Genomic DNA, 27,049 nt, shown 5'->3' with positions numbered 1-27,049 from the left:
TAAAGACCATTCCTACACCTGAGTTAGTCTAATGTGGAAGAAAATCTCTCAATAGTAATTTCATGTCCTTTATGCTGTAACAGATGTGTAGATGGAGTACTATGGCAACACAGAAGATGAAAATGTCTTCTTGGCGAAATCCAGAGAAAGTGAACTGCAGAGTTGATATTTGAGAAAAACCTTAATATACAACTAGAACATTTCCAGAAAGTTAAGTGGTAATGGGCATTTGAGGCACAAGACAGATTTTATAAAAGCCTAATGCCACAAAACAGCCAAGAATGTTTCAGAAACCATTTGAAATTTTATGTAACAAGTTTTTATGATAGATGATGGGATTAGAGAATGGGAGAGTAGAGTTGAAGGAGAGATGAGGTTGAGAGCTTAAATATTCAGGATTCAGTGTTGCAAGTAAAATAAACTAAAATTAGTTTAAGCAAAAGGGAGAATGGACAAAGGGGTAGGGGTTTATTACAAGGACACGAGACTATCTCATAGAACCCAAGGGTAGGAATGACACTGGGTGTCAAGAAACCCTGGAATCAAGATCAAGGTCAGGAATTAAGGGAGTACTCCATTTCTAATACTATCTCTGCTCCTCTCTGGACACGTGCTTTATTATACTTTCTAGTTAATCCCAGGTCTCTGTGAATGTATCCATGTGGTAGGCAGAAGCTGACCGGTCACATATGTAACACTTCCAGCCACTTCAAACTACAATTCAATACCTCAGCAAAGAATACCATCTGCTAAATGGAATCAGGTATCTTTTCTTCATTCAACTAACTGTACCCAGAGGCATGAGGGTTTCAAGGTAGATGTCCACTACAAGAATAGATTAGTATAAGGTCCTGGGAAAATGTGCATATCCTGATGAAAACAGTTCAACTTTATTTTGAAGGGTAAAAAAGAGTAAAGGCAAAGATTTTCAAGCAAGAGTCAGATATGATCGCATTTATTTTTTAGGAGGACCCTAGTGGTGGTTGGATATGACTAAAAGAGAGAACAGCAACCAGGTTTACCTTGTTTACTATTATATCTGCTGCACCTGGCATAGTTCCTGATGCATAGGAGACTCAATAAATATTTCCTTGGTAAATGGATAAAGAATGCCTTAGGCTTTTATCCTGAACAACAATGGAGAATGGTGTCATTTATTCAGATAGGGCAGATAGGGAAGCTGGGTGGAGGTGGGGGTGAGGCTGGAGAGTGGACAGTAAATGTGTTGGGGGTGGTAGTGAAGTGACTTTTATGTATCAACTTGACTGGATTAAAGGATGCCCAGAGAGCTGGTAGAACATTATTTCTGGGTGTATCTGTGAGGGTGTCTCTGGAAGAGATTAGCATCTGATTCAGTAAACTGAGTAAAGAAGATTCGCCCTTACCAACGTGATTGGGGTCCTAACAGGACAAACAGGTGAAGGAAAGATGAGTTTCCTCTCTCTCTTCTTCAGCTGGGTCGTTCATCTTTTCCTGAACTCAGACATCAGAGGAAGTGGTTCTTGGGCCTTCAGACTTGAAGACTTATACGAGAGACACACCCCTACCACGCCACTTCTCGGGCCTTCGGTTGAGGACTGAATTATACCACCAGCTCTCCTAGCTCTCCAGCTTTCAGGCAGCAGACTGTGGGACTTCTTGGCCTCCATAACCATGTGAGTCAATTCCTATAATAAATCTTCTCTTTTGTATATCTCTATATAGCCTATCAGTTCTGTTTCTCTGTAGAACCCTGACTAATACTGGTGGGCCTGATAGACTCTCAGATGGAGATTTCAATTAAGCAATTGGATGTTTAATTCTGGATCCCAGGAGTGAAGTTTTGGCTGGCAAAAAACGTGAAAAAATGGAGGATTCTATCAAGATCAGTGATATTAGTGATACTGACTTCTGTGACAAATCTATAGGATTAAAAAAAATAAGAAGTTTATTTTTCACATGTATAAAATCCAGTGAGCATTCTTGATTGCTGGTTACTCCTCCAAGTAATGATTCAGAAATGGTTGCTCTTTCCATCTTGAGGCAATACCACCCCCTAGAGCCTCTGATATCTCTCCTAGGTCTTGTGTATTCAGCCAAATGATTGAAGCGGAGAGAGAGGATTATGTAGGAAGTGTTGAAAGGCTAGGCTTGGCAGTGGTATATATCACTTCCTCCTATATTTTATTAACTCTTACACAGTAATGTGGACCTACCTAACTTCAAGGGAGACTGAGAACTTCTGGCCTAGCTGTATGCCTAGGAAACAGGAAATGTGTTTGGTGAGCAGTTTCTACCAGAGCATGGATCATACTTAGAGTTTGAAATCACCTCAAGAGATGCTATAGAAAGAAGAGAGCACAGGGCCAAAGGCAGAGCCTTGAGACAGTCCAACATTTAAAGGGCTGGTAAAGGTGGATCTGGTAAAGGAGACTGAGAAGGAATGCCAGTTTGAGAGAAGTGATGTCATCTGGTCTGGAAGAGAAAGTGTTAATTGGGGAACTAGCATTTCACTTTACTAAACTCTTTGAGGATCTGTATTGTAACATTTAAAATATTGTTTTGAATATCCTTAAGGGTAGGTTTATACAGAAAAAAAACTATTCAGAATTTTATTTTAATTTTTATAATCTATATTTGGTTGATTGAAGTTTGAAATTTAAAAAAGAACTTGTTCTTTCTTAACTTTAGTTTCAGTAAATATATCTTATTCAATTAATAAATCAAGTAAATTTAACAATAACCCTGGAACCTTTCATAATTTTAGTCTTACTTTACACAGTTAAATACTGTCAAACATTTTAAACAGCATTTATACATTTAATGTATTCTGTTAATTTTTAAGCAATTCAATCACCTGACAAACCTTATCAAGTACTTAAAATTAATTCTTATAAGTCTAAAAAAATTTAATTTATAATTCTGGGGAATATTAACTTCTTTTACATATTTCAGTAAAACTGCATATAAATATAGTAAGTAATTTCAATTTAAAACCCAAAAGATTAACTGAATTACTCAATTATATAGCTTTTATTAGAATCAAGTCTAATCGAATAGGCTAAATTCTCTTAAATATCACACAGCACAGTTTTGAAATAATAATTAATGGAATAATAAATAATTAACTTGATTACCTAAACATTTCTATGTTTAAATCTAAATATTCTAGAGGTAAAAATATGCTTTCTCACAAAGGAAGTATTGGTGCCACCGCAAAGAGTCTTCAAGGATACTCTCTTACATGTTTGGCATATTTACCTGAGATACTGACCAGAGATACTATGCCTGTGATGCCCTATTTGTAGTCACTATATCAATTCACTTAATAGTCTTGTAGGTCTAATAACCAACAGAGATTACATGCTTGGGTTTAGATTTGACTTAATTTTTCTTCTCACAAGACTCTGCAACCTCACTCAGGTGGTTACATCACTGGGTTTAATTTTCTTTTGGTTCTTATGTTATTTCAAATTCTTCCTACATAGGTCTAAAGAACTCTGATCTTAATGGAAACCTACACTTTGGTCAGGTTTTTCCCATTTGGTAGAAACAGATTTCCGTATGGGTGTAGATAACTCATGGCTATACAGTGCCAAGGTGGAGTCCATCTCACTAATAAAAGAGAGAGAGGGAGAGAGGGAGACAGAGAGAGACAGACAGACAGACAGACAGACAGAGACAGGGAGAGGGAGAGAAATAGAGAGAGAAAATGAGGAGCAAAGAGAATTGACCACTGTCTTGGTAACTTTGCGAAGAGCCTTTTCTGTGGAGTTGGTAGAGACTATAAAAGGGGTAAAACTGAACAATTTACCTATAATTGTGTATGTGAGCACCTGAGGTAGATTTAAAATCAAATATGTCTGATTTCAAAGCCATGACTTTGAAAATATGTACTTTGGCATATTTGTATGTGTGAATGTTTGTGTCTTTTCAATAATTTTTTTGTTAATATTTTCAAAGTGAATACTCTCAATGAATCTAAGATACCACATTTTAAAAACTAAATTTTTGTTAATGTATTGTTTTGGTTATATTTGGGGCCTTTTGGCATCCTTTAGTTTTAGAATTGCCATCTAGTTTTTTTGTTCTTTTTTTTAAATGGTGGTAAGAATATTTAATATATCTGACCTTTTAACAGATTTTTAAGTGTTCCAAACAATACTGCTATCTATTCTGCACAATATTATCTGTAGACACAATGTTATGCAGCATATATCTAGAACTTATTCATCTTGCATAACAAAAATTTTATAGCCCTTCATTAGCAACTCCCTAGCAACCACCATGCTATTGTATGCTTCTACAAGTTTGACTACTTTAGATACTTCATATAGGTTGAAGCATGCAGTATTTCCCTGCTGTGACTGCCTATTTCACTTAGCATAATGTCCTCAAGCTTCATCAATGTTGTCACATATTGCAGGATTCCCTTTTTTTTAAGGCTGAATAGTATTCTATGTTATGTATACCTACTTTATTTAAAAAAACTCCTTTCATTGGTTGATGGACATTTAGGTTGCTTCTACATCTTATCTTATGTGAATATGGCTGCAATTAATATGGAAGTACTAATATCTCTTCGAGTCCTGCTTTCAATCCTTCTGGATAAATATCCAGAAGTGGGACGGCTGGATCACAAGGTAGTTCTTTTTAAATTTTTGAGGATCCTTCATGCTGTTTTCCATTGTGGCTGCACCATTTTGCACTCCCAACAATAGAGTAAAAGACTTCCAATTATTTAGAAAACAAACAAAACCAAAATCCCAAAAAACAGAGTTTTTAGTTTCTAGCTTAAACAAAGAAACATCCCACCAATCAACACTCCTCCGCTCTCCCAATAAAATTACATTTAATTGAATCTTTAGTTTACCATTCTCCATATTTTCTCAAGAACTCTGAGGAAGATATTTCTTTAAACACTTGCTAATTTAATTCTCTTTAGTCTAGGTCTTAATAATGTATTTTTTCTCAGAATTCCCACTACAGACCTTCAAAACTGTGACCTTTGCCAATAGTTATTCCTAATGAGCTTCTGGCTGAGCTCTTCCTTTTATATTCCAAACAAATCTCAACAATTTTTACTTTATCCTATCCTAATCACACTCACCTTGCTTCTTACCAAACTAGAATCACCAGCGTTCTGTGATTATTCTGCTGTGTGTGGAATAAAATGGCCCTTTCTACTTCATCAGACTGGAGAATACCTTTTCATCTTTCAAGTTCTTTAAGGGCCACTCTTCCTTTTGAATGTTTATTCATAACAAAATTCGTGGTGCTACTTTCCAGGACAGATTTCAGCTTTGATCCAATATATTAAACTCTCATATGAATCAGATACACATAGAAATTTTTAGTATGCTTAAGAATGAAAAAATCTATTTTTCACATCTATTCTTTAAAATATTATAAAGCTACTAAAAACAATAAAGGAAAAACTTTATGTACTAACATGAAAGTCTGCATTATTGAGTAAAATAAACGTATTATAAAATTATAGGCATAAGTACAAAAAAATTCCTCCAAAAACACCAAAAGAAAAAGTCAGAATACCCAACAGAAAATTGGACAAAACACTTGAATAGTCACTTCAAAGAATACAAGTGGGGCAACAAACTTAGGAGAAGCTGTTCTATTTTATTAGCTGTCAGGGAAATACAATTTAGTTGGCAAGCATATGGAGGAATTAGAATTTCACATGCACTGCTGTTAAGAGTGACTTCTAGATATATACCCACAGAAATAAATACATATAATCACCAAATGTTCGTAGAAGCACAGTTTCTAACAGCTAAGAACTGGAGATGATCTAGATGTCTATCAAGAGGAAAATGGATAAATAGATGGTGGCATATTTGTACAGTTGGTTAGTTCATAGGCCAGAGAATGAGTGAATGACTGGTACATGGAAAAACTATGGCCCAGTAGTATGCTGGAGCCTGCTCCTACCAGCTTACAAGAGGCAATTATGGGGGTCTTCTCTGGTGGTGCAGCAGTGAAGAGTCCACCTGCCAATGCAGGGGACATGGGTTCGAACCCTGGTCCAGGAAGATCCCACATGCCGCAGAGCAACTAAGCCCGTGCACCACAACCACTGAAGCCTGCGTGCTCTAGGGCCTGCGAGCCACAACTACTGAGACCGTGCCCTGAAAATACTGAAACCCATGTGCCTAGAGCCTGTGCTCTGTAACAAGAGAAGCTATTGCAATGAGAAGCCCACGCAGCGCAACGAAGAGTAACCCCCGCTCGCTGCAACTAGAGAAAAGCCCATGCGCAGCAACAAAGACCCAATGCAACCCCAAAAAAGGCAATTACGGGCATCTCCTTCCAACTCACATACATCATGTTAGCTTTAACTCTACCACTGTGGGAGTATTTGCAACATGGAAATTAAGAGATGCCACAAATCAGGGCTTTCCCCTCCCTTGCCAGAGCTGATTTACTAGTACACCACTGAAAGTATCTCACAAATGTAATTCTGAGTGAAAGATGCCGAACACAAAAGTAAATATACTGTATAATTCTGTTTATAGAAACTGCAAAACTAAACGTTGGTGTTAGAATTCAGGATAGAATAGTGGATATTAGCCAATGTGAGGAGTAGTGACGTAAAGGGGATTGAGGAGGGCATCTGGAGTTCCTGGTAAAGCTCTGTTTCTTGATCCTGATGCTGAATTATCATTGTTTGTAAAAATTCATGAAGCTGTACGATTATGATTTGTGTACTTTTCTGTAAGTATGTACACATCAATTGAAAACTTTCTTAAAATAAAAAAACAAATAAATGCATAGCATGATATCATTTTGTATTTTTAAAGGTATTGTGTATATGCATCGAAAAATGTCTGGAAGGATTAATACTAAGATGTTTACAGTACTTACCTCTGGAGGGTGATATGGTATAGGAAAGGAAAGAAGGGTGTAAAAGATTACTTTGAGCTTCTTATTTCCTATACTTCTATATACATTTCTTAAAAAGATAAACATGCTTCATTTTAGTGTTAAAATTTAACTGAAACCCTCTATATTTTTTCTTAAAATGTGTCCTTTTACAAACCCATTCTATCATTTGATTGAAAAGCTAAATATTCTATTTCTCAAAACTTCAAAGCAAAGAAACTTGTCTGCAAAGATTCCCCTAGTTTAGGAGAATGAGAATTAATTAGTTTAAAAGAGTGGAATTTAGAGGACTCATTAAGAAATAATCTTATTTACCTATACACCTATCTTTTTATTTAAATCAATTTTTGTGATTTATAATTTATATACAATAAAATGCACAGAATTTCAATGTGTAGTGAAAAGAGTTTTACAAATGTATATGTTCATATAATCACCCTCCAACTTTAAAAGATTGAAAATTTTAAAATGATAGAAAATCACTTGGAGAAGAGAGTTCTTGTCTTTCCAAGCTACATTATTTAATGTGTAATATAGAGTGCAAGCATTCTGTGTTTACAGATTAAGTGGAAGTCATGGAGTTCTGTTTCTGTTTTTGTTTTTGTGTTCAAGAATGTTTATTAAAGGTTTTTTTTTATTGGAGTATAGTTGATTTACAATGTTGTGTTAGTTTTTGCTCTACAGCAAGGTGAATCAGTTATACATATACATATATCCACTCTTTTTTAGAGTCTTTTCCCATATAGGTCATTACAGAGAATTGAGTAGAGTCCACTGTGAAATACAGTAGGTTCTTATTAGTTATCTATTTTATATATAGCAGTGTGTATATGTCAATCCCAATCTCCCAATTTATCCCCCCCTTTCCCCCTTGGTAGTCATAAGTTTGTTTTCAACATCTGTGACTGTATTTCTGTATGTAAATAAGTTCATTTGTACCATTTTTATAGATTCCACATATAAACGATATCATATGATATTCGTCTTTGTCTGTCTAACATACTTCACTCAGTATGACAATCTCTAGATCCATCCATGTTGCTGCAAATGGCATTATTTTGTTCTTTTTTGTGGCTAAGTAATATCCCACTGTATATATGTACCACACCTTCTTTATCCATTCCTCTGTTGGACATCTAGATTGCTTCCATGTCCCAGCTATTGTAAATAGTGTTGCAATGACCATTGGGGTACATGTTTCTTTTCAAATTATGGTTTTCTCTGGATATATGCCCAGGAGTGGGATTGCTGGATCATATGGTAGTTCTATTTTTAGGTTTTTAAGGAACCTCTATACTGTTCTCCATAGTGGCTGTACCAATTTACATTCCCACCAAAAGTGTAGGAGGGTCCCTTTTCTCCACACCCTCTCCAGCACTTATCGTTTGTAGATTTTTTGATGGCGGCCATTCTGACCAGTGTGAGGTGATACCTCATTGTAGTTTTGATTTGCATTTCTCTAGTTAGTGTTTCTCTAATAGTTAGTAAAGATGTTAGAGCATCTTTTCATATGCCTCTTGGCCATCTGTATGTCTTCTTTGGAGAAATGTCTATTTAGATCTTCTGCCCATTTTTAATTAGGTTGTTTGTTTTTTTGATATTGAGCTGCATGAGCTGTTTGTATATTTTGGAGATTAATCCCTTGTCGGTCTCTTCATTTGCAAATATTTTCTCCCCTTCTGTGTGTTGCCTTTTTGTTTTGTTTATGGTTTCCTTTGTCATGGAGCTTTAAAGTATTTTTCTTTTTAGAACATTATTTTTAAAAAGTAAATATGTATTAGAGCCTGGGGATAAAGGAGCTAAAAAAATTTTAATTGTTTTCTTTCAAACATATTCCAGAGATGAGTGTAATACTGTTTGATTTAGTTCATGTCTGTATAAAGACAGATTTATCTTGTCCTTATTGCCATATTGACTGATCTAATCACTTTCAATTTATGAAAGAAATATTAGTATTATGCATAGAGTATCTCATTTTACTCTTTGGAATATATTTCTTTACTGTTTTCATAAGAATAGTTTTTTCTTAAGTGTAGGTTAGCATAATGATAGTGTATTGGTTTCAAACACAGGAGATTTCTAAGTACATATATGATGTTTACTTAAAATAATCTGATCAAATAAGATAATGATTTTACATGATTTTTTTGAAATACGTAACAACAGCATCTCTTATTCACTTACAGTGATCTAAGTGCCAGGCTTTTCTGCTAAACTTTTTAACCACCGCGTGCAACAGGAACTTGTATTATTACTATTTTATAGATGAGCAAACTGAAGGTTAGCAAGACTAAGGAAATTACATTAGAGTACACGACAGGGCGGTTAATGGAGGATGTTGCCAAAAAGAATCCAAAATCTAGATAGCCTGCACTGCTTTGTTAAGGAATTTAGAATCACTATATAGTGCACTGGATTCCACTTAAGGTTTCTGAGTTGGGAAATCAAAAACAGAGTAGAGACCTTGGGAAATTAATCTGACAACATTGTTCTGTTTGAGCTCTCAAGCTTCCTGCCACTTGAGTTGACAGCAATATTCCAAGATTTCTTGGTCAAGACTGCTTTAAATCATTTCAGCCTAACAAGGTTGGATTATACACATTCTCTCCAGGGCTGGTTAGCCAGCACAACTATTTTGTACTGATTTATATATATTCAATTCTAGCCAGTCATAGGTAGGGAATCATAATAGCTACTATTTATTGAGCATCTGCTTTTACCAAACCTTACAGTCCAGAGAGTCAGAAATCGCAGCTTAAGCAAAAAAAGATCTTATTATTTGGTGTTTCTGTGACGCAGCCCAGTACTTGGCCCATGTTGATAATTTTAAGAGATGGCTTTCAGACTGAATAAAATATCTAAATGAGTATATATTAGTAAAGGACAAAAATGCTTTCTCTCTTTACTGAATTAAAGTTAAATAGTTTCATTTTGTACTCTACTGTTCTATTGTTTAAAAGAGTTTTGTAACTAGGTAATAACTATTCATCATCTAATAGTTGCTGTACTGTTCAATCATTTAAAGGTATTTATCGTATACGTATTATGTGCCAAGTGCTCTGTCAGGCACAGCCCTTCCTCTTTGGAGCTTTCAGTCTAGAGATTCTGTAAGAGCTGATAACGAGTAGCAGATACAAGTGTATTACGTTTCCTTTGTTTAATATTTCTATTCTGAATCTCTTATTTCCTGCACTGGGAGAGGAAGAGGATGATCAGGTCACATTTCTCCTTATCTACCTACCTACAAAGTAAAGCCACACATTTTTTGTGTATGGATGGGCCTATGGCACTATGAAATATTTCAAGGTGTTCTTCAAACAAAAGCTAATGATGTTAATAGGAGTCATTAGGTACAAACAAGGAGCCCAGAATGCTTTCCTGAGCACAAGCTATTGCTGTTCCTTTTGGCTCATAATCTCTGTTTTCTGGTATTGTTATTTATCTTTCCGTTTAGGTCCTGCCTTCCCCCTTTGAGTAAAGTTCTTCAGTAACAGTAATGATCTCTTATACCTCATAATGCTTCTTTACTTAGCATGTCATCCATTCATTCAAAAGGATGTTTCTATATGCGAGGCATTGTGATAACTCTGGAAAATAGACAGGAACGTGATATGGTTCCTGGCACCAAGAAGCTTAAATCTGAAAGGGAATAAGAGAGTAACATGTGTAACAAAAGGCTGACACAAAATTAAGGAAAAGTAGAGATCACTATATTAGTACCAAATGTCTATGAATATCAAGAGACTTCATAACATAGGTATTTTTAAGCAGGATCTTTAAAGAGAGAAAAAATTATGCATATGAAAGTGGAAATAATACGTCCATATAAGAAGTTATGCATATGAAAGTGGAAATAAGATGTCCACATAGACGAGTACATTTGCAGTTTTGGACACTTTCAAAAATAAAGCATTATTAAACAGATGTTGTATTCATTTTTCCTTGGGAGTTTATGAGTCATAATGAATGTGTGAAGGAAGTAAATGGTGCAGGGTTGGGGAGAGTATTGTATGAAACCAATGCTTTTGAAATCTCAAATAGCAACCCAGGCAAGGTGTAGGGATGTCAGATTTTTCATTTGTCATTAGGTGACATAATACATAGTGAATTATCAAGCAAATAGTTTTCCTTTCGAACATTAAAGTTGTTCTTCTGTTCAATCATTCACCTGTTCGTTAATTGAAACAAATAGCCATTCCTAGCTATCTTGTGAGAGGAATTATGGGTATAAATATGTATCAAATAAAGTCCTTGACCTCAAAAAAAAATTCACAACATCCAGGAAGATGGACAAGGAAACACAGTTACAATATAGTATGATAAATGTTTCAATCAAGAAAAATAACGTATCTTACGGGTTTGGCATTCTTCTTCTACAAGTCCTTGTATGAAGAATCATCTACAATCTTTCCTCAATAGTCGAAGAAGGAAGTACAGTGTGATCTAATGCTTATCAAAGCAAACATGTGCCAAGTTTTTTGGGGGGGAAGGTGGGTGTTAATCAACTTCATTAAAGCTTAGTTTCTTCAGCTGTAAAAGAGAAATAGTAGCAACAGAAAAATCTAGTGTGGCTTGCCTCAGTGAGAATCCTGCGCACCGCAAGGAAGAGTAGCCCCTCCTCGCCGCAACTAGAGAAAGCCCTCGTGCAACAACGAAGACCCAATGCAGCCAAAAATAATAAATACAAAAAAAAGAAAGAAAGCAGCTTAAAAAAGAAAAGAAAAGAAAAGAAAAATCTAGTGTGGCTTGCAAAACCACCTGTTAGAGATTTCAAGTTCTTTTGGGCTAAATCCTGATAATTAAATGAAATAATTCTGTAAAGCATATAGCAAGTGCCTGCCATGTGCAATGTGCTCATAATATTAATCAGTCATTAATTACTCTTAAAGCTATGTTTTCCCCACTAAACTGTAAGCTTCATGAGGAGAGAACGAATCCTTTCAATAAGATTTGACAGATGTTCATTTGTTCTCTGATTTCTTCAAATGTAGCCCAGCTCACCATAAGGGTATTAATTAAATTGTTAGGTAGTTGTAACATTCTTCAAAACCCTTCTTATATTTAATAAATATAATTTCCCTCAATTATACTCGCATCTGACCTTCAGAACATCTTTATTAACAGATGGTACTTAATAATGTTATTAGATGATCCTATATTTTACAAATGAGAAGATACATTCAAGTAAACCGAATATGTGACTCTCCAGGGTACAAGGCTTAGACAGGACCAGATCCAAAGCTTAAGTCCAAGTCTTCCGACTCCAAGCCCAGTGTTCCTCCCAATACAAGCAAAGAGCTTAGCAAATGCAGCCCATGCTCAAGGGAGGCAGTACAGTGGTTTAGAGTAAGGCACACTTTGGATTTTGTCTTAGCTTTGTGACTTTGAGTGATTTATCTCATCTCATTAAATTTCAGTTTTCCTACATGTAAAATGGGAAGGGTGATAGTATCAACCACGAAGGGTGCCGATGATTAGATGATTAAACGAGTTGATGTATATAAAGTGGCTCATTTAGAAAGTGCTCAGTAAGTATTATTCTTCCACCATTCCTGGTTAGATTTAACAATAGGAACATTAGGAGACATTTAATAAATATAAGCTATTGTTAGAAAGGGCTGAAGAAACTCCTTCCTTTCCTGTCCTAAGTCATCTAGTAGTTGTCTTGGTTCACTGTTAACATTTTAATTTTCCCACATCTCTTCACTCAGCTCAGAAATTCTTTATCAGAGTACCCAACATTCTCTATGATGTAGCCCCGTGTCTCCTCGCTCTCTCCCTGTGCGCTCCCTTTCCCAAAGCAAACTATCTGCCATTCCTTGACTATCGCTCTGGCTCCCAGACCCAAAGTTTCTTCTCATCTCCCCTGGTTCAAACTCTGCTGGTATTTCACGATTCTTTTAGATGCAATGCTTCCATAAAGCACTCCTAGCTAGAGGCCATGCATGCAGTCTCCCTTACAGATTATAAGAACATCGTTCATTTTATAAATCATGTCGTTATTGTCCTCCTTTAGATATCATTGTTATATTTTTTTAAGAATTTATAACGGGTAGATTTATGTGTGATTGACTCTTCAGGTTAACTCAACAAAGACTGATTTCATACCCACAGTGTAAGAGAGTGCCAAGGGCAGCTCTGATATATAAAGAGATGTACTCTCTGCCTTCAGCAAATTCCAATAATATTTCTTTAAAAATGGTTGTGCTATGTAAAGGGAGGAATAATTCTCTAATAATTGATAAGTATCAATGATCTTCATTAGGAAAAAGAGCACAGTGGTAACTGGCATTGACACCAAAATTCACTCCCTGAATATCCAAAGCAGTGCCAGAACTGGACACCACCGTTTTCTACTTGATTTTACTCCTTTTAGGGCTATAATAGTATTTAATAGGATTTCGGATCTGAAAAAAGTTCTTGAGGAATAGTTTAGTCTACCAACTTGCCTGGAACATGCATTTTCCTAGACAGACAAAAGAGGATCGTTCTATTGAATTACGGGGTACTTAGTGTTCTTTTTGTGAATCGGATTGTGGTCTGGAAGTGGAGAAAGGAGAAGAGTTTGTCCTTTGCTTCCTCCTTCCCTTTCTTCCTTCTTTTCCTTTATTTTAAAATAAGGGCTAGAAATTTTCAAGCTAAACTTTTTTTTAAGCACCCCTCCGAAGGGGCCGGGTTTTCTTCTTCTGGGGACTGATACTGCCTCTTGCTCTCCGGGATTGGTTGAGAGTAAACTAGAAATACTTTCAGGGGCGGAGAAACCTTGAGTGCCCTGGGAGTGCGAGTGGACTGGGCTGGGAGTGGACTCTAGGCTGCAGAACTGCTAAAAGCGGCCCTCGAAGGAGGAAGCCTTTGCCCCGCCGCCCGCGAGGCAGCAGGGTGGCCACCGCAGAGACACCGGTCCCCGGAGGCCCCGACGGCCACACGCTGAGATGTGGAATCTACTGCGCGAAACCGACTCGACCTTTGTGGCCTGGCGCCGCCCGCGCTGGCTGTGCGCTGGGGCCCTGGTGCTGGCCGCCTGCCTCTTCGTCCTCGGCTTCCTCTTCGGTACGGGGGCCCTCGCCACGCACAACCCCGAGCCTACCCGGCTGTTTGGCGGTTCGCGGGATTCCCGGGCCAGCTGTTGGTCTCCCGGTCTCCCGGTCTCCCGGGGGGTGGGGGAAAGTGGGGACGAGCACCCGCGAGTTAGGTGGAAGTTGCTGGACGGGCTACTGTTAAGACAGTCACCCAGGGTAAGGAGTAGAACGGAGAGACTCAAAGTGAACTTGAGAAAGTTCCAACTGCTGGGGCCCTGCGAGCAATCGGTACGTTTTAGTAGGAGCGCCGGATCTCTGGGGGCATTTGCTAGGTCGTCCCAGGAGCTTTGCAAGAAACGACTCTTACCTGTTTGGGGTCTTTATCTAGTGCCTGTGCCTGGACCTGCTTCGTGTATACAGTAGGTAGAACTCAGGGCACTGCTGCGTGGGAGCCCTATTGTCTCATTCTTTCGTCCTGGGGAGTAAATAAAGAGGAACATTTAGGAGCTAACCGGCTGACATTGTCAGTGCTCTGAACAGATCCTTAATAGCAGTTCTTGAGCGTTTTCCCCTGTGTACTGATTTGCAGACTTAACCCAACTCTCCATGATTACCAGGGGGCAGCACAGATTCGCTGAGACTCTTTTAAATTCTAATATTAACTCTGCAACTTCTCTGTGTCCTTGAGCGAGTTACCGAGTCTCTCTGAGCCACAGTTTGTCAACCTTTGTAAGAATACTATCTGTAAGTTAGTGGGAATCGTAAACGAAATAGCATCTAAAGCTCCTGGCACAGTACTGGGGTATTGGCACTTTTTAAAAATTCTTTTCTGGTGAGGAGATGCTTCTAACTGGACATTAATGCACAGGACTAGCGTTAAGGTATAGCCTGGTAGTTCGGCCCTACTCTGAATTCTGGGTCCCCTTTCTGGGATTTAGAAGACCAGGGCGTAGACCAACTAAGCTGGCTCAAATTCAGCCTCTTCTTGCTTGTTGTGTAACCTTTGAGCCACACTCTGCTCATAACTAGCGTGTGGATATTAGGGTTATTGTGGGGCTTAGATAAGTGTGCTCGTTAAGGGCACACTTCAACTCGAGTTTCAGTTTTCTCAGCTGTACAACGTGGGCAAGGGTAGCATGAGGATTAAAGTCTTCTGCATCTTTTAAAAGCATTTTATTCGTCCCAGTATTGCCCTCAGCCCCACCCTTATATTCACTGCTGAGTGGCTATGGGTTCTTTATTAATGTTTGTTAATTTTTTCCCTAGGATTCTCTGCTCCCTCCCTCCCACAGGCCTCCGTCCTTTTTATCCAGCTCATTTTTTAGATCTCGATTCAAGCATTTCATCCTCCGAGTGCCCTTATCCTACAGTCTAATCCAAGTCTCTTTATTTTACATACTGGTGGAACTGTATTTGCATTGGCTGCCAACCATTTATTTCAATATGCGTGTATATATGCATGTGTGTAACGTGTATGTGATTAATAACTAGAAAGCTCCATGAAAGCTAGCTGGGTGATTTAGGTAACCATTTTATGCACAGATCATATCATTTATCTAAATAAACTATGTCACGAAGCCAACTACCAGGGCTAATGGCTCTACGCTATCTGGCTACCCATTGCTCTAGTCTCTGTTCACTGTGTGTCTTGCAGAGATGTTGGGTGAATTGGAGTTTCACTGTAGCTCTCTGAAGTTGAACTTTTGAAGCCTACTTCAACTGCAAGCACAAAATATTTAAGCTTATTTTGCTTTAGTTTCAGAACCAGAACAAATTACAAGTCTGAACTGCCTTCAACTCTTTGAAATAATTTATGTACTTGAAATATACTCATAATTAATTCATTACAAACATTTACTAAATGCTTATTCTGGGTCAGCAGAGGCGTCGTCACTGAGGATAGAAGCTTTAAAGAGAAAGAAGGTGGATCTCCTCTTTGCCTTCATTTTTCCCATCAGTTGAACCATCTTCAATTTTAGCGCTAATTTCATAAAACATTTCTTAGAATAACAGCAATACTTATTGAAATTGGATTTAAAAATATGTTGCAACTGATTTGTAATTAAGTCTGTCTGCATGATTTTTTTTCCAATGGAAGTAGGCAAGAGCAATGAAACTTTGGAAAATCTCAGTTAATACCAGAGGTCATTGATGTTTTATATATGATAAATACAATAATAAGAAAAAATAGGCCCTGTCTATAAGCTCAAATCTCATTCCTATATTTGTTTGTATTTTACAGGATGGTTTACAAAATCCTCCAGTGAAGCTACTAACATTCCACGGCATAATGTGAAGAAAGCATTTTTGGATGAATTGAAAGCAGAGAACATCAAGACGTTCTTGTAGTAAGCATATACTTAAAAGTTTACTATTCTGTTTAGAAGTTTTGATTCAATATTTCATAAACAGAAACTGACTTTTTAAAAAGGTTTTATTACTGAAGATCTTGTATCATGTTTCATCTGGAGAGGATTGTACCTTCAGCTGAACTTTATCATGATAGATTTTTTAAAGCAGGTGTCACTAAACTTTTTCTGTAAAGGTCCAGCTTTTGTAGGCCAGCTGATCTGTGTCCCAGCTACTCAGCTCTGCTATTGTAGCACCAAAAAAGTGATAGTAAATACGTAATTGAATAAGTGTGACAGTTTCGATAAAACTTCATTTGTAGGCACTGAAATTTAAATTTCATATAAATGATATGTCACAAAATATTATTCCTCTTGATTTTTTTCACCTATTTAAAATGTGATAACCATTTTTAGCTTGTGGGCTGTACAAAGAAAGGAAGTGAGCTGGATTTGGTCAGTGAAACATAGTTTGCTGACTCCTGTTTCAGAGGAAGATAGTATATTTTAGTGAAAAGAATAAATTTTGGACTTCGAAGTCAGACATACGCAAGTTTAAATTCCATCTTCGCCCACTGATATTAAAGTAAGTTTGAGTGAATACTTAACCTTCCTGAGGCATCATTTTCACCTCTATAAAATGGGGATAGTGATATTGTTCTGATGAGCATGAAATTAGAGAGCATATATGTGACCTAGTGTAGAAACCAGCTCCCTATTTCCTGAAATAGCTATCCCTGGTGTAGGGAAAAAGAGGTAAATGAGTAAATTTTAAAAAGTATTTGCAAGGCAACTAAAAATAAAACACTTTTATTGAATAATTGATTGGAATGCTTAGGTTTTTCAAAGTGACATACTTGAAGTCCTGATAACGATTAAAGGACTGCTTAGTGAATACAAGTTATAATTTTATGTAAAAACAGTCAAGTAAGTATATATATGTATAGATGTACCTACACATAGTCATACAAACACATATGTCTATTTAATTATGATAGAATTAAAACTATGAATAAAATTTGCTAGGGCATCTATCAAGTCTTTGGAAGGGCCATTTCAAGTGAGAGACCCAGAAGCTTAAATTTTGTGGAACTCCTTCTGCCTCTTGCACTTCTTTTACTATAATTATGTATAATAGGTATAATAAAAGTGGAAGTCTGGTGAGATATAATCTTCACTCCTAGACAGGGGTGCTGCCTCTGCTTCATTTTTCCTTTTCTAACCTGTGAGATGGAGTGACCAGCAAAGAAAGAAAATGAATGCCTTCTTCTAGCTCACTTTCTGGGCTGTCAGCTTCTTGCTTATTCTCCGTGGCCTTGACCAAGCTCCTCTAACTGTTTAGAACTCAAGGATTTGCATCATTAACAAACAAAAGAAAGAGATTAACAGAACCCCCCACTCACCCCTCCAAGGACCACGGAACCTCCAGAAGCCTCCTGGACTCTCCAGAATTCCAATTTGCCATTTGTCCATCAGAGTGCTTTCAGTCTATTTAGACCCTTAGGTTAGGGGTCATTAAAGCCTCAGATCCTCTGTCTTTTTCCCCTTTCTAATCCTTCGCTTTACTACTAAAAATTCTCTACTACTTCTAAGTCACCTGACTCTCAATAGTGGCTGGGGCAGCACGTTAAGTAGGGGCTGCCTTTTCAGTCTTCCTTGGGGTGCAAGGTTGTCCTAGTTTTCCCTTTTGTTTTGTAACATCTAGTTAAATTCTCAGATCTGTTCACTATTTTGCATGTCTTTAGAGGGAATTTCCTTCTCCACCCAGTTCTGAAAGACAAGATTATTTCAGAAGAGTGTCTTAGCTTTCACTGATCTACATTTGAATGCCAGTTCCGTCTTTCACTGGCTGTCTTTAGGTCATCTAACTTCTCCAAGCACTGTGCATTTGTAAACCAGATGCAATGTATGAAAACAGGAATACCAATAGCTCCCTTTATTAACTGAGATAACATAATGATCCTTGGAACATATATAAACTTTTCTAGCCAGACAGAGATGTATGAGCCTATTTGTTTTGTTAATACATGTTGTTGGCTATTTTGGATAATTTGTAAATTCTTCTTCTTATTAGAAAATAACTGGATATTCTAATAGAATCAAGACAGTGTGACACACTTCTCAATTGATTAAAACCAAAAAAAAAAAACGAACTTCTGTTTCTTAGCAATTGTCTAATTGAGCCTCAAATCTTTGTGAATTAGTGAGGTAGCAATATTCTCCCCATGTATGGATGAGAAATTGAAGACATGGCCAGGATTACACAACAAGTTAGTGGCAAAACCTGTAATACACTGATTTTGTGGCCAATTGATTTATTTATCCTTGGAAACAAATCTTTTTTCCTACTCATCATTTTCAGGATTAACTTTGCTCCAAATGAGTGGGTTCTAAACCTGATCATAGAACACCATTGCATCTTGGTGGGAATGACAAAACTTTTACCAGGAATTTCACTCATAATGTTACCTAACCAAACTTGGGTCTGCTAGCCTGCTGTGCAGCAAAGCCAGTCTACTGCCACCAGGTTGAGGTGAAGGAGTCCAGCATTTACTGTAGGGCGTCAAACAGGGAGAACAGACAGCTTATGCTCAAAAGACCAGAAATCCCAGGTGGCTTTCAGGGGAGGGTTTTTTTTTCTTTAGCAACATATATAATTCCTTCTCTCCTTTATTTTTTATTTATTATTATTATTATTTTTTGTGGTACGTGGGACTCTCACCATTGTGGCCTCTCCCATTGCGGAGCACAGGCTCCGGACGCGCAGGCTCAGCAGCCATGGCTCAAGGGCCCAGCTGCTCCGCGGCATGTGGGATCCTCCCGGACCGGGGCACAAACCCGTGTCCCCTGTATCGGCAGGCGGACTCTCAACCACTGTGCCCCCAGAGAAGCCCTACTTTGCTTTTGTAAAGTATAACACCTCAAATTTTTTTTTAATGTAAATCAGCCTTATTTGGTTGTTGATTTAAGATAAAGTCTGACTAAAAATTTCTAACCACTTTCAATTTTTTTTCAACAGCAATTTTACACGGATACCACATTTAGCTGGAACAGAACAAAACTTTCAGCTTGCAAAGCAAATTCAATCTCAGTGGAAAGAATTTGGCCTGGATTCTGTTGAGTTAGCCCATTATGATGTCCTGTTGTCCTATCCAAATAAGACTCATCCCAACTACATCTCAATAATTGATGAAGATGGAAATGAGGTAAAAAGAAAGAAAGAAAAAATAAGCCCCCCGGTCTACTATTTTGAAATACCTTATGTGAAAGAATGCCCTCTACCATCTCCAAATACTGGTAGAAATCAATATTGACACTTGTGAGTGATGCCTTTTATAATCTTATTACTGGTGCCAGCTCTTTCTTATGATGTTTGAATTTATGTGATGTTGGAAAGATTCTGAAAAATTGATGTTTGATGACATTTGCTATTTTCTGTGTTTTAGTATTGTACACTAATATAAAATATGATATATCAGTAAACTTCTAAGCAACTAAATTGATACAATTTTGAAAGATTTGGACTATAAAAGATCATGCATAGATTTGAAGATGCTAGAGAATTCAGAGAAGTGCTGTTTGAGCTAGCAGGTTTTTATTTGTACTTAATGATTAAATCTCATATGATCATGTGTTCAGCTCTGCGCCCAGAACTTGGGTGTGGGCATTTGGAAGGAGGAGAATTTGGACAGAAATACTATAGAATTATATCTACACTAAAAAATTTACAATCTTCTTTGCTAGTTAGGGCACTTGGGAAAGAAGATAATACAAGTAATTGAGGTATTTCTTATCACGATATATATTCAATATGAAAGCTCATAAAATATAACTCAACATTCATCCCTATTTGCCTTACATCTACCATATTTAAAGTAGCCCCTTTTACTCTGGATAGCTTCTTTCAGTCCTTTGGTTAGCTGGGCCTTCTAAATTGCATATAGCTTCAGATATGTTCAGTTTGATCAGTCAACTAAAAATGTCATGTGATTTAAGTATATATAAATTTTTAATCACCTCCCCTTATTGACTAATGAATCAGCCTCTTCTTAATAATTTATATGTTGTTTTACAGTCAGTGATGTAATCCCATGCTAAATTTCCTAATATGAGTTGAAAGTTTCCATATTCACTATTTTCAATTATAGTAGTTAATACTGTTTAACTTTAAAAAATATTATCAAACTATTTCAAAATTTTAAAAATATTTTTAAGGTAGGTATGGGAAATACTGATATACTTCCTATGGTCCCATAACCTTTATTAAATAAGCAGGGTCATATCTATATAATTAAGTATTAAGGGGTCTTTAAATGTATATTTAGGAAGATTATTTAATGATGTAATAAAATATTGGTAATGTTAAAAAATACACATACTTAAACCAAATTCGATCTATCAAATTTGGCAATTGTGTGCAATGAGGAAAATAGCAAACTTTCAATTCTCTTCTTTTTTCCTTGCTCTTCACTTCCAATTTTGACTGTACCTTTGCTTTTATTTCATTTCATTGTTTCTTTTTGCTATTATAAGCACTTATGAAATTTCTAAAGCCTGTCACTTAATATAAACCTAACTTGTAGAAGTTTCATTTTGGAGATTTTCCTGAATGGTGTTAGCTGCCAAAAGCTTATTAACTTGTTTGGAAGTTATATCATTAAATCATTTTTATTTTTACCCAAGTTTTACCTGCACAAAAAGAATCACACAGTTCTCCTAAGGGCCCCTCTATATCCCCCTTCCCTGAGGCAATCACTGTTCAGCACTGAGTGGTTCTTTTGGTATTTACTTCTGTTTCTTTAAATGACATGCTTGTATTGCTTGTGTTTCAAATTCAGGCACTATCTTTTGACCTTGTGACAGTTCAGCTCTATTCTCACCCCAACTACAAATGCTCTTTTACTGTGTCCCCATCTCCCAGTTTAATTATTGTGACTATTCATAGCCAAGCTATGTGGTAAACTGCAAACTTTTACTTTCCTGCACGACACAGAGGAGTTCCCCTTCCCACAGGCAACAAATATGATTAGCATTTTATAGATTCTGCAAGAAATATTTTTAATACTATATGCATTATTTCATCTTTGTTTACATAAGGATAACGTGCCATATGGATTGAAGTATATATATTGCCTTTTTTATGTCACAAAAAAGTAAATAGAAATTTGTAAACCAAAATTATTTTAGTTATACTCAGAATACATAATTTGAGGCTATATTAGTGAATTTTGGATAGTGAGCAGTGCTCACTGGTGTATTGTCTACCTTTGATAAAGTCACCCAAAAGACTCTTTTCCATTACCTTAAGAAACTTTTCCTAGTTGTTAGAATAACTCATAAACTTGATGTAAAATCCACGTGCTCAGTGGTGTTGTAAAATTGAAGATTACCATAAAGGCAAATCAAGTGAGACGAGCTTGAGTACTTCCTTGGCTGAAAGACTTGCTGATGGGATGACTTTGTCTCTAGATGGATTTTTATTGCACTTTAGTATAGTTTTTCTTATAATCTTTCCCAGTGATTCAGCTGCATTTGTACCCTATGTGGACCACAGAAAAATTATAGGAAAGATGGAAGATATGGGAATTTTTGAAGAGTAGTAGTTGATTTGGTGTCATTTTAGGTTCTATCAGCATCAGAAGTAGGTAACTGGTGCTCTAGTCAGTACAATATAATGTCAGCTCAGAGTCACTCCCCATCTCCCACAACCCTTTGCATTACTGCACGGACCAGGACTTATAGTTTAACATTAAAAATGAGTGGTGATAGCAGGTGTCCTTGACTTGAACGTTTTTAATGTTTCACCTTAATTTTGATATTTATATCAGGTTACGTTAATTCACTTCCTTTCCAAGTTTACTAAGACTTTTTGTCATGGATTTATGTTGAATTTTATCAACACTTTTTTTCTTTTTTTTGGATATCTTTTGAGATGAGCGTATAATTTTTCTTTTTCACAATGATAATTATATTAAATGATATTCTAATATTAGACTTATCTTACATTTTTGAAATTTGTAATATTAGTCAGTAGTAGTTTTCAACTCGTATATCTATATATATTCAGTTTATATTCATAGCATGTTTGGCCTGTATTTCTGCAATTTGCTTATTGGGGTATAATTTCTAGATTAGACTTGCCTTATAAAATGAGCTGAGTTTTTAATCTCTGAAATACGTTGTGTTATACTTAATCTTTTACTTTCAAACTCAAAGTAAAACCAGTTGGTTTTGATACTTTGTTTTGTGGGAGATTTTAAAGTACTGATTCAATTTTTTTTATTGTTATAGGACTATTTAGGTTTTAAAAAATGCATCCTTATGTCAGTTTTAATAAATTTTTTAAAATGCATTTTTCCATTTCATCTAAGATTTCAATTATTGGCACAGTTCTTCCTAGTAGTTTCTTATTACCTTTTTGAATCTGTTCAACATCTATAGATATGAATTTTTTTCAACCCTTAATATTATTTATTTGTGCTTACCTTATATTTTTTTCTTATTGACATTGACAGAGATATGTCAATTTTACCTGTATTTTCAAAGAATAAACCTTCAGCTTTGGCAATCATTTCTTGTATATATGTTTTATGTTTCATTAATTCTGTTCTTACTTAATATAATTTCCTCTTTTACCTTCCTGGTGTCTATTTTGCGGTTCTTTGTAACATTTTCAGTTGAATACTTAATTTATTGATATTCAACCTTTCTTCTTTTCTAATATGAGTATTTAAAACCATAAATTTCCTTCTAAGAGCCACTTCAACTAGATCTCACAAGTTTGGAGAAGTGTTTTAGTTATCATTAATATCTTAATATTTTCTAAGTTCTATGTTTTCATCTTTGAACCTTGGAGCTATTTAGGGGTATTTTTAAAATTCCAAATTTAAAAGTTATTCCACTCTCGGTTTCATCTGATTTTCTAACTTAACTACATTGTGATCAGATAATGTGGTTTGTATGACACTAGTCATTTAGCAATTGTTGAGGCTTCCTTTATAGCCTATTATGTGGTCAATTTTTATAAATGTTCTGTGTTTATTTGAAAAAATTGTATTCAGCTGTTGAGTTTAATGATCTTATATTTGTTCATTAGTTCAAGTTTGTTAATTGTTTGGCTAAAATCACCTTTATCCTTGATGTAGTCTTATTTTGTCTGCAATCTTTATTAATTGCTGGGAAAGGAATGTTAGATTATCTCACTATAGTGGTGGATTATTTTTATTTCCCTTTGGAATTCTGTCAGTTTCTTCTTCCTGTAGCTTGGAGCTCTCTTTTAGAGGTAGTGGTTTGGAACCTAAAAAAAAAATTGATACCTACTTAACAATGACAGTGATACACTTGAAAGATTATATTATATTTGGTTCAAAGTGAATTTAACATTAATTTGCTCCCAAGGAATTATCTTAGCATTTTTATAAGTGACTAAGAATATTGTACACTGTTTTTTTTATTTGGGAATTATAGTTTTCCTTCTAAATCTAAAGCTAGTGCTTATACATCCTCTAAGGGTCTCTAAGTTTATCATCTCATGAAATCCTCATAGCCTCTAGCACAGTGCTGGCTCTTTGATCTGTATCTTTAAAATACCAAAGGCTTCATTAACCATCTACTGACAGAAAGAGATAGTACACATTTCCTTGTTTGGTCATAGTAATGAAACTTTACCTGATTTGCCTCTGATTATTATATTTTGTTTCTCTAGATTTTCAACACATCATTATTTGAACCACCTCCTCCAGGATATGAAAATGTTTCAGATGTTGTTCCACCTTTCAGTGCCTTTTCTCCACAAGGAATGCCAGAGGTAAAAATGCATGCAATAAAATAAAAATAACAAAGAGAACTTCCTTATACATACAGGCAATAATTAAAGAGGTATTAAGGAGGTTTTTGATGTAATCCAAATTCACCTTTTTTTATATTTAAGAAATAGAATTTCTTAGTAATAAAAAGGAATACATACTATTTTGTGTTCATAGTGTTTTTTAAGATAAAATTTACTACACTGAGATGGAGAAATCCAAAATGTACATTTATGGACTTTTGACAAATGCATACACCTGTGTAATGCAAACCCCATCAACATATAGAATACTACTATCAGTTCAGAAAGTACTTTTGAGCCCCTTCTCAATCAACTCCACACACTCTCAAGGCAATCATTCTTCTGATTTTTTTTTGCCATCTTTGATTAGTTTTGCCTATACTAGAAATTCATATAGATAGAATTGATAGCATGTAATCATTTGTGTCTATTTTCTTTCACTAAGCATAGGGTCTGTGAAATTCACATGTTTTGCATTTATCAGTAGATTGTTCCTTTTTATTGCCAAGTAATTTCCATTGTATGAAAATACTACATATCTTACTACCACTGTATAAGTTGGATTAAGTTTCAAAGAACTTGAATGAGAATTTGAAATTGTTGCCATTTTCAAGTGAAGAGTACGAATGTCCATTTTAGAAAATGTTACGTGGTTTACTCAATAAAGCAGTGTGGGTGCTTCCCTGGTGGCACAGTGGTTGAGAGTCCGCCTGCTGATGCAGGGGACATGGGTTCGTGCCCCGGTCCGGGAAGATCCCACATGCCGCGGAGCGGCTTGGCCCGTGAGCCATAGCCACTGAGCCTGAGCGTCCGGAGCCTGTGCTCTGCAACGGGAGAGGCCACAACAGTGAGAGGCCCATGTACCAAAGAAAAAAAAAAAAGAATAAAGCAGTGTGTATAACTATCATCTGAGATTTTACAGTAAATCCCCAGATTCTTGCATAGTACTTTGTTTTTTTATAAGAAAGTTAAATTTGAAACAGTTGAATATAATTTATTAATGTCTTTTAAAATGTTATATCTCCTACCGTAATATTTACATTAAGTAGATTCAGTTTTGGACATATTGAGTTTGAGGTGCCTAGGATATATTTCAAGAAGTTGCTAATAGACAATTGGGCATATTGAAATATCATTCAATAGGGAGATAAGGGCTTGACTATCATCAGAAACATCCTAAGTAAAAAATTTACATTTAGAATTGAATTGACATTTAACGTTCTATCTTCACCAATGAGTTAAAATTTATTGCAAGAATATAAGGATGATTTAATATTTGGCAATGCCATGTTTTTTAATAAGTAAAGTTAAAAAACACTATTTTTATTGTTTTCTAATGTTTTGAATATTTGATTAACTTATAATTTAAAAACTCTCACAAACTTAGAATAGAATATTTTCTATTGGTTGTATGAAATTTACTTCAAATGAGTAGTTAACATCATAGTTAAGGGAACAGTATTAGAAAAATTCTCCCTAAATATTTGCACATAAATAGAATGCTTATAATCACTATAATTATTTCATAATTGACATGACATAGAAATAAGTTATATAAAATTGGGAATGAAGATATAGTATATTTTAAAACTCAGGTGTCTTGAGGTCACCTAGACTTATTCCTCAAGGAATAATAATAATGGGTCCATGTAAGATCCCTAATTTAATTTCTTTCCTTTCATCTCTCATCCCTATTTTCAATCTCATTCCTCTTCTCCACTCCACTACACCCTGCCACTGACTCTAATGTATTTATACTTTTAGAAATGTATGTATTCTTACAAAAACATGGCCTTAATTTTGTGATTGGTGTATTTTAAATGTACGCAAATAATATTATACCTTAGGTCTTACTTGGTCTCTTACTGTTTTTCAATCAACTTTTTTTTTAATCTATTGCTTTATGTCAGAGTAGTTTGTTACTTTTCACAGTTGCATGTTATCCCATGTTATCATGCACACCACATGTAACTTATCCATTCTCTTAGTGGCAAACACGTGGTTTGCCTCTAAATTTAAATTACCACAAACAGTGTTGGAGTGAATATGCTCATGTATGGGCTCTCTGTGTAAACTAAACCAGGTATGGGATTGCTGGTTTGTAGGGAATACTTCATTTCACACTGTCAAGAGTGTAGCAGTATACTGCTCCCTCCAATACTGTATGAGTGTTCCTTTCTCCTCACATTTTCATCAATGGCTGAAGTTATGTAACTTTCTAAATTTTGCTCATCTAATTGTTTTGTTGTTGTTTTAATTTATTTTGATTCACATTTTTTTATTACAAATAAGATTGTACATCTCCAAATATATTTATTAGCTATGCTGTGTTTTTGCTCTGTGAAATGATTAATTATAGTCTTCTTTTCCTGTTGAGTTTCTGGACTTTTTCTTATTAACTTCAGAGGTTTCTTAAATATTTTAGTTATTCATGTCCTATTGGTTTAGATATTGCAAACAGGTTCTCCTAAGTTTTCACCTATATTTGTTCATGTTATTTATGTTGCTTTTTACTGAAAAGGATTCTTTAATTGTGATATTGTCCAGTGTTCTCTTTATGTTTTCACACTTTGGGTCTTTATTAATTTCCTCATTCATTATTTTTTTAAACATCTTTATTGAAGTATAATTGCTTTACAAGGTTGTGTTAGTTTCTGCTGTATAATAAAGTGAATCAGCTATATGTATACATATATCCCCATATCCCCTCCCTCTTGCACCTAACATAGGCAGAACACTCTATGACATAAATCACAGCAAGATCCTTTTTCACCCATATCCTAGAGAAATGGATATAAAGACAAAAATAAACAAATGAGACCTAATGAAACTTAAAAGCTTTTGCACAGCAAAGGAAATTATAAACAATCATATAAAACACAGATTCTGATTCCCATCACCTGAGTTTCAGTAGGTCTTGGGTGAAGCCTGAGAGTTTGTTTCCAGCAAGTTGCTAGATATTGTTGATTCTGCTG

General features: G+C 35.8%; 1 protein-coding gene across 1 annotated transcript in view; it reads left to right on the top strand.

Moving 5' to 3' along the window:
* The first annotated feature begins 13,479 nt into the window (after window positions 1–13,479).
* The window catches only part of LOC307181330 (glutamate carboxypeptidase 2-like), a 64,173-nt gene continuing 50,603 nt past the window's right edge, over window positions 13,480–27,049 (top strand). Inside the window, exons 1-4 of the mRNA XM_079946617.1 lie at window positions 13,480–13,929; window positions 16,141–16,246; window positions 19,266–19,452; window positions 23,952–24,053. Of these exons, the coding sequence (XP_079802743.1) occupies window positions 13,812–13,929; window positions 16,141–16,246; window positions 19,266–19,452; window positions 23,952–24,053 (513 nt within the window). The 5' untranslated portion in view covers window positions 13,480–13,811. The remainder of the gene's footprint in view (window positions 13,930–16,140; window positions 16,247–19,265; window positions 19,453–23,951; window positions 24,054–27,049) is intronic.

The sequence above is a fragment of the Stenella coeruleoalba genome (genome assembly GCF_951394435.1).
Source record: "Stenella coeruleoalba genome assembly, contig: scaffold_287, whole genome shotgun sequence".
Lineage (NCBI taxonomy): Eukaryota > Metazoa > Chordata > Mammalia > Artiodactyla > Delphinidae > Stenella > Stenella coeruleoalba.
Note: the sequence above shows the minus strand (reverse complement) of the source record. Positions and strands in the feature narration are given on the sequence as shown.